Here is an 11,398-nt window from a genome sequence, read left to right as displayed (position 1 = left end):
CAAAATAGCAGTTTCTCATTTCTTTGAACAAGTTCCAAATGCTTTGGTACATTCATGCGAATGATTATGTACAATTCTCTACATTATCAATTGCTTATGTCTTGTTGATCAAAATGTATTGCAATGGGTCTCTATTGAATAGTCTCACCCCCACAACATTTAGGCATTAGTTCATTGCATAAGTCTTTACATGCAAAATGGTTGAACAAGTTGTCATAATATGTCAAGCATATTTCTATACATTTCCATTAGACTTTTTTTCTAAATCTGTCCTGAATTGGTAAATTGCTACCAGGTGAATCTTGACTTTCTCTAAAGAAGGGAAATGTGCGAAGTGTTAGATCAACCAACGATCAACCAGTTTACTGAAATAGCTCAAAGGTGCATCTCCTGAACCATGAACTGGCAAGTATATATATAGCTGGAGCACAACACAATGTTACAACGTCTGACAATGGAAGGACAAGGAATTGGACGGGGTCAACAGCCAGAGAGAAGAAGAAGAGGAAGAGGAGTGAGGCTGCATGAGCATTTGTGGCCCAACAGACAGGAACGTCAGAAGGTATAGGAAGACTGCACTGCAATTCCTACAGCAATGCATGTACAGTTTACCCTAAGGAGATTTTCCTATGTTCACATTTCTAGCAATGACATGGTCTGTCAACAAATTACAGTACAAACAGTCAAAGCGTTAATGTGAATCTTGTCCAGTCTCTTGCAATCAATCTCCCACATACACTAAGGTGTAACTTACTATTTACAATAATTGTCTTCAAAACTTTAGCCATAGTTTACATCAGAACATCCTTCCAGAGTACACTGTTATATTGACAACATGACTAAGCAATTTGACTGTCTTATCCATACACAATGACACAAGGACTTCATTGTGATGGCACTGGCATGTTCATTGACACAGATATTTACTTTTGAGAAACGAACTAAGGATTTTGAGCAAGAGACTGTCTTCTGCATGAAATCCATGGTGTTTTGCTATTTGTACGAATTGTTTTAAGAAATGCACTTACTGTTTTGCAAATTTCAATTCTGACCTGAGAAATGTATCAAAGCGACTAAGAAAAACGGTAATAACACAAAGACCCACGATTTGATGGATAGACAGACGGGCAGAGAGGTCGGAAAGTTGGAAGGTAGGTCGATGGATGAAATCGATGGACGAAACAGATGAACAGACAGACAGACAGACGGATGGATTGACAGAGAGTCATGCATATAGGTCAGTACTTTGGTCGGTGGATAGACAGACAGACAGACAGATAGACAGATAGACAGCTAGACAGACAGACAGACAGACAGACAGACAGACAGACAGACAGACAGACAGACAGACAGATAGATAGATAGATAGACATATTGATAGACAGACATATGTACTTAAGAAAATAGAGGTAGAATCAACAGAAAAGCAGATAAGCATTCAAATCCCTTAGTTAGACTCCACACAACACCACAATACAATCTATCTGTTGTAACGGCTTTATCGCTCTGTGTGTTTGAAACAACACAAAAAGGAGAATTGAAAAACAGTTTGTGGTTCAGTCCCGTGAGAGAGGATGGTGCCACCGCTGGTTGAAACAGTATCACAGTGCAGACAGGTGGTTGTGGAGACAAACACCTGAACCACAAGCTTACACTGCAGCATGTTATACACGCTTTAGTACCTCGTAGAATCCATGTTGATTTATTTTTAATAATTCATTAGGCCTTATTGCCCGCTATCCCTGCTGTGACCCTAATTTAGAAAAGGAAATAAATGGAAAAAATGGTTAAGCATTTTAAAAAATCGACACATAGACACATAATAAAAAATAATATCAAGGAATGAGTTATAAGTCGCTGAATGGTAAAAACGCCATCCATGTTTTTTCCAATTACAACACAAACAGATAGAGGGATGGAGCCCGAAACACACACACACACACACATACACACACACACACACACACACACACACACACACACACACACACACACACACAAACACGCACACGCACACACACACACACACACACACACACACAGACACACACACACACACACACACACACGTTGACATCACACACACAGCCTGTCGCCCTGGCGTTCATCCTTTGGTGCAGGAGGTCACACACAGGCGCACACACACACACACACACACACACACACACACACACACACACACACACACACACACACACACACACACACAGAAACACACACCGAGCCCTCCTCCTCTCCATTGGTGGCTCATCTGGCTTCACCTGGAGCTTGGGCTGGGTCGAGGGACCCAGCCACACGACGGACGCATGTGTGAGTGAGGAGCAGTGTGCGCTTGCTGTCAGTCTTGTGGTAAGTGATGACAACGATGACTTTGCTTCATCCTTTTTACATTTGTTATTTCGATGAGTGGACAGTGTTCCCTTCGTTTGGGTGTTTCATATGAAGTCTTTTAGATGGATGCTTTTTGTTATCCCTGGGGTGTAAGATTGGCAGCTTAATTGAAAACTGAATGTTTTAAATATAGTTTATATGGACAAATGACATGAATCAAATAATGACTTTGGTAATTGATTATTGAGTTTGCATTATCAATTCTAGTTGATTGACGCTTTGTACCAGTTTGTAAAAGCTGACTGATGCAGAGCTATCTCTCACAGAAGCGTAACTATCTGTGAGTTCATATTTCACGGACAGCTATGCACAGATATTATATTCACAGGTCTTATTTGATATTGATATAGTTTAGTTTAAAGTTTTAAATTATAGTCCAGATTATGCACAACTGCCCAGGGACATCCCAACCCTCTTTGTTTCTCATCCTTCATCTGTCACGGTGGATTCATTCCACAAACTATAGGAGAAAAGTGTGACAGAGCAAAATGTTACAGAGGATAATTGCTAGGTGTATTTACCTTCTAGCAATCTCCCCCACCCCCCTCCCCCGGGGAAATCTGCAGCAGCCAGCCCCTCCCTCCCTCCCCTCCCTCCCTCCCTCCCTCCCTCCCCTCAGAGACACTGCGCACCACTTCCAGCTGAGACCTAAAGAGCAGAAATAACAAGCAAACTGAAACATGCTCCCAGCGCTACGACATCACCCCCGTAAACACTTGTTGGCACTCTCTGTCTTCTGTAGAGTATGGCTCAGTATAGCTAAGTAGAGGAGAGTAACGAATGGTATAGTATAGCATGGTATAGTATAGTTTAGTAGAGGAGAGTAACGAATGGTGTAGTATAGCATGGTATAGTATAGTTTAGTAGAGGAGAGTAACGAATGGTATAGTATAGTATGGTATAATATAGTTCAGTAAAGGAGAGTAACTTATGGTATAGTATAGCATGGTATAGTATAGTTTAGTAGAGGAGAGTAACGAATGGAATAGTATAGTATGGTATAATATAGTTCAGTAAAGGAGAGTAACTTATGGTATAGTATGGTATAGTTTAGTAGAGGAGAGTAACTTATGGTATAGTAAAGTATAATATAGTTCAGTAGAGGAGAGTAACTTATGGTATAGTATAATATGGTATAGCATAGTATGGTACAGCATAGTTTAGTAGAGGAGAGTATCGTATGGTAGAGTATAGTATAGCATGGTACAGCATAGTTTAGTAGAGGAGAGTATCGTATGGTATAGTACAGTATGATACAGTGTAGTTTAGTAGAGTATTGTATGGTAGAGTATAGGATACTATAGTATGGTACAGCATAGTTTAGTAGCAGAGAGTATGGAAGTGTTTAGTATAGTATAGTATGGTATGGTACAGTATAGTTTTTTAGAGGAGAGTATGATATGGTACAGTATAGAATAGTATGGTATGGTACAGTATAGTTTAGTAGAGCAGAGTATGGTACTGTATAGTATAGTAGATAGAGTATGGCAGTGTATAGTATAGTATAGTATAGTATAGTATAGTATAGTATAGAATAGTAGATTGTAGTGTTTGCCTTGATCTTTTCAAGGATGAGGCTTCAGTTGAGGGTACTGTTTATTTAAGTAAGATAGAAAGTACAGTCTGCAGTAGGTATGGGTACAGGGAGATTCGAACCACTCGTCTGATGAGCGGCTCCAATTGTCCACTGATCTAGGATGTGTGTGCATATTTATGCAGGTGGCTCCTCCCCAAGAAGGAGCTGTGTTTTTCCATAGCTTGGACTGAGAGTTGTCTGCCATATTAGGTGATATGATGATGACGATGATATCTTGGTGATGTTCTGCATACTTAGCTGGACGTGCCTCTGGTATCGTGGAATCCTGCCCTGTAACTGTTTGACCTTTGGTTAAAGTGAAATGTGCCATGTTTTGATGTAAGCAAACCTGTGTTCAGCAGGGGGGGGGGGGGGGGGGGGGGGGGGGCGGGCGGGGGGGGCACAGGCCAATAACAACCAAAAGTTGGGGCACCCAACTTTTGGTTGTTATTGGCCTGTGGCCATGACGTGTGTTGCTCAGCTTCATAATCTATCTGGCCCGTTGTCTAAGGTCACGCCAACTTTGTGAGGGCAAGTAAAGATGTGTGTGGGATATCTTCACGTGTTGTATAAAGTATACTGTAGTGTAGTGCACTATAGTATAGTGGACTAGATTAAAATGTGGTGTATAGTATAGTACGATACTATAGTGTAGTACAGTTGTGCTTTAAAAAGGTACATACAAATATATAATGTATATATATATATACATATATAAAGATATATAGATCTGGACCTAGATATTGTATATGTGTATATCAATCCCCATTCATCCTCTGTGTGGTCTGTAGGTGGAGCCCTCTCAGCATGTCCAATAACATGGCTAAGATTGCAGACGCCCGTAAGACAGTTGAACAACTGAAACTGGAGGTCAATATTGAGAGAATGATGGTGAGTATCAGCGTCATGCCGTTCAAACGCTCTCAAATACTTAGGTCAATATTTATCTATGAATCACATTTCAGGATAATCATTAGGTTAAAGGAGGGAATAACTAATAATGTTGATTTTTTTAATAGTTTTTTTTTTAATGTTTGCAACATTAACGTGAATACTCAACCTTCCACTCACACACTCCCACTCATCCCTCTACACACACAAACTCCCCAACTCTTACACACACACCACCTCACACACACTCACCACCACACACACACTCACCACCACACACACTCACCACCACACACATGCTCACCACCACACACATGCTCACCACCACACACACGCTCACCACCACACACACACTCACCCCTTCCCACCAGATATCCAAAGCGGCGGCGGAGCTGATGGCGTACTGCGAAGGCAACGCTAAGGACGACCCCCTGGTCAACCCCATGGCCTCGGCCGAAAACCCCTTCAGAGAAAAGAAGCTCTTCTGTGCCATCCTCTAGCCTTCCTCACCCCCCCCCACCCCCCCCCCAGTCTTTGTCACCCTAGGCTCCACACACACCTTCGTCTTCATCACCTATCTTGGTCCCCACGCCCACCCACAGTTCTAGTATCTAGATCTAGCAATAAAACCTTTGTGAGTGAATTGTTTTTTTGATACATGTAAGAGGTTTTTGTCGGGTTGTATTCCTCTCCAGTAGATCCATGCTTATTGTTTGCATATGGGGTTTGTCCGCTGAGGAAAGGCATGGTGTTCATAGTTGTTCAAAATTGCTGCAATAAAAAGGTCCGTAAAATGGGTGTAAAGTTCATTGAAAACCCGGTCTCTCTCTCTCTCTCTCTCTCTCTCTCTCTGTCTCTCTCTCTGTCTCTCTCTCTGTCTCTCTCTCTCTGTCTCTCTCTCTGTCTCTCTCTCTCTCTCTCTCTCTGTCTCTCTCTCTCTCTCTCTCTCTCTCTCTCTCTCTCTCTTTCTCTCTCTCTTGATCGACATACTGCCCATTTCAAGGTTATCCATTAACTCCTATCCACTGAAGATATCATGGTTGCGAAATAAACATTACATCACTGGCTCTTTTCCTTGAAACCCATCGAGAACCTGTTTTTTTGTATCAGATATGCTCCATATGTAAATTATTGTATTCATATTTAAATGCATTCAACTTAATGTGCACAGGTAGAGCCGCCCTTGATTTGCTTGACTGTGAGTACGTTTCTCACAAGACCTCGAGTGTCGCAGAACAGCAATGTAAATGAGGGGCGGGGCTATGGGATGATGTCGCCTGGAGCTTTCAACAAGCGTGCTCACTGGTAAAACCGACTAGACCTGATGCACGCGTTCACCTGCCAGGACTGTAAGAGACACTCATACCAATCAGGATACAGCAGCAAAAGGAAAAGGTAGTGCATGTATTTATTTTGTGCCATGATCAAAATTGTCAAGATCTAAATAGGACTTTTTGTTTTATGGATGAGATGGGATGACAGTGATAGGATTTTATGACAAAATATAGATATAATATACATATACATATAAGGGGCAAATATAACAGAACAGAGAGTTTTTTCAATTTTCCTGCATATAATTTCTAAATTATTTATTAAAAAAACATAACTTAACCAAACAGAAACCAACACAATAAAAGCTGGTTTATTTAGAAATGTGAGAACATTTCTAAATAAAGCTGACAATTAATCACACAATGTAACCCTCTCTGAGCACCATGTAACTCGGGAATAATCCAGATAAACTTGTCTGACTTGTCTGACCTATTCCAGTAAGTACGGTAAGGGACACCACATAGAAGGAAACCATTAAATAAACCAAATTATGAAATATGCAATCTTATTTTACCTAATCATTAATTATTATTATTATTTATTAATGTTGTAAAGGTATCAACAATTGATGCATACTTCTAGGTGTTTATAAGAAACAGAAAATAAATCTTTCTATAGTTGTGAAAATCCTATCCCATTCAATTTGAATAAATTGTGTGTTTCCAAAACAAACGAGGAAGTGTCAGCTTGTCAGTGTGTACGGAACAACACAGCACCGTCTAAAAGACACCACATGACTCAGAATTAAACATTGTTAAGGTGTGCCATCCTCCTCATCATGAATTGAGGGCTGGGGAATGAATGAATGCAGCTTTTGTTTGGAAGTCTGGTGGATCAGGTGCAGGCTTTGAGCATGTTATGATTAAAATAGACCTTAAGCAATGTATTCCTTGTGGAAATCAAGCTTAAAGATGCTCTGGCTCTTGGCATCCTACCCCCGTTCTGCTTGTTGTGTACGCTCCAAAACGGGGTCCCTGGGGGGGCCTCATTAACATATTCACCTCTCTGTTGCCTAATCTTTTTCATATATGGTGGGGACTTGAACTGCATAATGGACCCAACCTTAGGCGGTTCAAACTCAAAGTCCCTGTCCCCGTCCAAGGAAGCAACAGCCTTATCAGCGTTCATGACCCAGGCTGGGAGTGCTCACCCTGGCTGGTTAATGCCTACATGTGAAAAGTCATTCAGATTTTAGAACAGATGCTTTTTTTGATTGCCAGGCTGCCCTCTGTGGTGGAGATCATTAAAACTGTATTTGAACGTAACTCAGAATAAACCTAAAGAGTTTATTGTAATTAACTGAAAACTGAAATTCTCCTCGCTCCCGAGAGGCAAGGTCGTTTTTTTAGAGATTAAGCTGTCTAATATAGTTAAGTGTCTTGTGTGAATTATGATATCAACCATGGTTTCCTCTTTCATCGCAGGGTCTCGGGGATTGGTGTGACGTCTTTTCAGGCTTATGTAAAAGATGGCCAACTTTGGAGGCCATGCCATTCCGGGCACCTTCTTCCTGCTGTACGGCCTGTGGCTGGCCGTCAAACACACGCTATGCCACCACTGGAGGAAGGGCAAGACCGCCGGGCGACCCAAGGCGCCCACCTTCCTCAGGAAGATGGAATATGTCGAGGGGGGATTCACAATGTTTGCTGCATTTGTCGGTTAGTTGGCCTCTTAACCTAAAGGGTTTCCAAACCGGTGGGTCAGGACCCCACTTGTGGTCACCTCATTTACATATGGGGTCACCGTAAACGTTTGAGCCACAGATACCTGATCACCTTTTAATAAAGGTATTTTTCAAACAACCGCAAGACCACAAGGATTTGTATCCACAATTGAATCAACGTGCTGCGAATCCCCATACACTGGCTGGGATATTGATATCATGGGCAGATGGTAACGTAATCAAAACTATGTGAGCAGTAAAAACATGAAAAAATATAAGAAGTTCTAGAATTGTTAAGACCTATAAAGGGGCCGAAAGCAAAGTCTAAATTGCTCGTATAACTCAGTCCTCCTCCTCAAACCCCCTTCCCCCCTGACTCCCGTCTCCCCGTGTGTCCCCCTGGGCTGCAGGTATCATGGTGGAGCAGTTTGTGGTGGACGGACCCCACGCGCGGCTCTACGACCACAGCAGCGGGTCGTGGGTGAAGCTGATGAACTGGCAGCACAGCACCATGTACCTGTTCTTCGGCATCGCCGGCTTCGCCAACGTCATCAGCTTGATGAAGTCCATTCCCCTCGGCATAGATCGGATGTCCATCTCTCTGGCGCTGTTTGTTGAAGGTACGGTATATGGTTGTATAGCATACTGTATCATATGACATTATAGTAAACTGTGGAGGTAGTACTGAATAGTACGGTTGTACCGTACAATATATTATAGTACAGTATATTATGGTTTAATATCTTCAAGTACAGTGTAGTATAGTAGGATATATATGTATAGTATACCATGCATAGTAGAGTATAGCAGTATACAGTACATACTGTACTGTAATGTACTGTAATGTACAGTATAGTACAGTATTATAAATGGCAAAAAAAACACATTAGCTTATCACACAGTAGATCCACAGTTGAGTCAAAGCTCTTGGGGTATCCCTGATGTCCTGTCTTCCCCGTGTCTGTTCAGGGTTCCTGTTCTACTATCACCTGCACAACCGGCCCCTCCTGGACGCCCACGTGCACACGCTGCTGCTGGTGCCCGTGTTCGCGGGCTCGGCCAACGCCATGCTGCAGGTGTTCCTCAGGGACAACATCATCCTGGAGCTGTCCCTGGCCTGCCTCTTCTTCCTGCAGGGATCCTGGTTCTACCAGGTACTGGAAGCACACGTAGACACACCCCACTTGTAATGAAGACACTCCCCCTTGTGATGAGGCCACTCCCCCTTGTGTTGAGGCCACTCCCCTTGTGATGAGGACACTCCCCCTTGCGATGAGGACACTCCCGTTTTGATGAGGCCACTCCCCTTGTGATGAGGACACTCCCCCTCGGGATGAGGACACTCCCCCTTTTGATGAGGACACTCCCCCTTTGGGATGTCGCCATAGGGTCAATTTGCCCTATTTAGTCCCTTTAGCGTAGATTTACCATATAGTCACTTCCTAGCCTATAGTGTTGCAATAGGATCAATGGGTTAACTTGTGATGTCACAAAAGTGTAGATTTACCCTGCATGGTCACTTAGCCTAGAGTGTCACTACAGTGTAAATTTATCCCACTGGAACGGTAACCCGGTAGTGACAGTCAAAAGTCCAATTGATGAAGTCATAAAAGGTTAGATTTGAAGTGGCTTGTAGCGGGCCGATCAGCATCACACAGCAAGGTCCAATAGCGGCCCCTTAAATACAACTCAACATCTTTTAATTATCATTACCTTGCAATCTGTTGCAAAATAAGCAAGGTTTTTTTTTGTGTACTTTGAGTACTACTTTTGGTGTATACAGCCTCAAAATCAGCTGAAATGTGGCAACTGTAACAATGAGCACTGACATACTGGTCTGGTAAGGCCGGTTATTCAGGATTCATCACCTTCATGCATTTCAGTTCCAAAATCAACATCCAGTCACACTAAAACATTAGCATCAAGCTGCACATACTGTCTGACGCTAAATCCCACCTGTCCCTGGTTATTCATTCGTAACTATTCCTTTACCTTGTTTTCAGATTGGATGTGTGCTGTTCCCTTTAAGTGGACCCAAGTGGGATTTAACGTTGCACAACAACGTCATGTTCACCACCATGTGCTTCTGCTGGCACGTAGCCATGGCCCTGCTCATCATCAGCATTGCAGCCCTTCTGGTTTGTTCGTAAGTAGCACAGACATAACATGACAGTGTCAATGGCTCAACGATAACAGAAATCTGCACACAACTCTTGAGGTTGCCAACGGAAATAATTGATTTGGGGGTTTACTACCCTTAATTACCTTTTACCAGATACTATACGGACTTGAACTATTGGCAAATATAAACGTTGAGTTTTACAAATTTACAAATGGTATTTTATAAAGGGGTAGTTTATTTTTGTCTGTCACAATACAGGTGAAACCGGCTATCTCGTATTGGCCTCGCATCTCAAAACACAAGTTCAAAGCTCATGTTTTGCAGGCAATAAATAAATAAATATATATATATATATATATATATATATATATATATATATATATATATAATGTATATATGATATATTATATATACTGTATATATATTATACAAATAATGTAGATATATATGTATATATACATACACATAAAAATATATATATATTTACACACACATATATGTATATATTTGAATTAGCATACATCAACGAGACTATTCGAAAATGCTTTGATGTTAAATATTAACTGAATTGAAATATCTCAAAGTCTTTGGTTAATTTATTTATTAGGTAGTTTGTCTAATAGCTTATTATTAATACCTTTCAGTATGCTAGAGAATAATTGTTTGTTTCAACAGAATTGTGAAAAGAGTGTCTGGAGAGAGCAGAAGCGTGGAGTTTGGTTTGAGTAACACAACCAACTCCTCCCAGAAGGCACTGCTTGACGACACGGACGAAGAGTAACAAGTGATAATGTATTTGTATCCATCATATATTTAAAACAGGTAATATATATTTTCAATGTGATTATTAGTTACTGTTATGTAAATTGTACATCATTTTACAATGTACGAATGTTCAACTGAATACCTTAATGAATGTAAGACTGGAACGAATTACCATGAACTGATAACAAACTATAACACACTGTTACATGGTAATTGACAAAAGCTCGGCTAGGCAATACAATGACCTAAAAAGATAAACCTTTTTTCATATTTTTATGGTTTGATTACTATGTCTAATGTTGCCATATCTTATGAAATCCTGAAATTATGTCATACTGCACATTTGACAATAAACTACTTGGATAAGGAGTTCATGTTGGAGATAAACTATCCTATTTCAGATAAGCACATACAACGACTCACAAAGCAAAGCCATTTATTAGCATTGTACAGACATAACAAGGATAACAATTATATTAACAGTGTCTATTGTCCTTATTGTACGATTTCTTCCAAAACTGAGTAAGTGTATTAAATGTTGTTGAACATAAATTATCCAAGGAACGGTCTTTGAAAAACACACAGAACATGTACACAAATGAACCAGTGGACTAGGTTGTTGAAATGTTCAGTAAGATCTCCATCGGGGGGGGCC

At 41.1% G+C, this 11,398-nt stretch overlaps 2 protein-coding genes across 2 annotated transcripts; both read left to right on the top strand.

Moving 5' to 3' along the window:
• Positions 1–2,282: 2,282 nt before the first annotated feature.
• gng8 (guanine nucleotide binding protein (G protein), gamma 8) lies at positions 2,283–5,358 on the top strand (the record flags this gene model as incomplete). The annotated part of the gene is made up of 3 exons (XM_079737810.1): positions 2,283–2,349; positions 4,759–4,858; positions 5,230–5,358. Exons 2-3 carry the CDS (start codon positions 4,775–4,777, stop codon positions 5,356–5,358), a joined length of 213 nt encoding a protein of 70 aa, XP_079593936.1. The 5' UTR covers positions 2,283–2,349; positions 4,759–4,774.
• Positions 5,359–6,139: 781 nt separating this feature from the next.
• Positions 6,140–11,202, top strand: tmem45b (transmembrane protein 45B). Its single transcript, XM_079738274.1, has 6 exons — positions 6,140–6,253; positions 7,618–7,851; positions 8,267–8,476; positions 8,826–9,010; positions 9,860–10,002; positions 10,654–11,202. Exons 2-6 carry the CDS (start codon positions 7,662–7,664, stop codon positions 10,757–10,759), a joined length of 834 nt encoding a protein of 277 aa, XP_079594400.1. The 5' UTR covers positions 6,140–6,253; positions 7,618–7,661; the 3' UTR covers positions 10,760–11,202.
• The last annotated feature ends 196 nt before the right edge of the window (positions 11,203–11,398 follow it).

This window comes from Pollachius pollachius (genome assembly GCF_949987615.1).
Source record: "Pollachius pollachius genome assembly, chromosome: 6".
In the NCBI taxonomy this organism is placed as follows: Eukaryota; Metazoa; Chordata; class Actinopteri; order Gadiformes; family Gadidae; genus Pollachius; species Pollachius pollachius.
The sequence above is the reverse complement of the archived record's forward strand: the minus strand, read 5'-3'. Positions and strand labels throughout refer to the sequence as shown.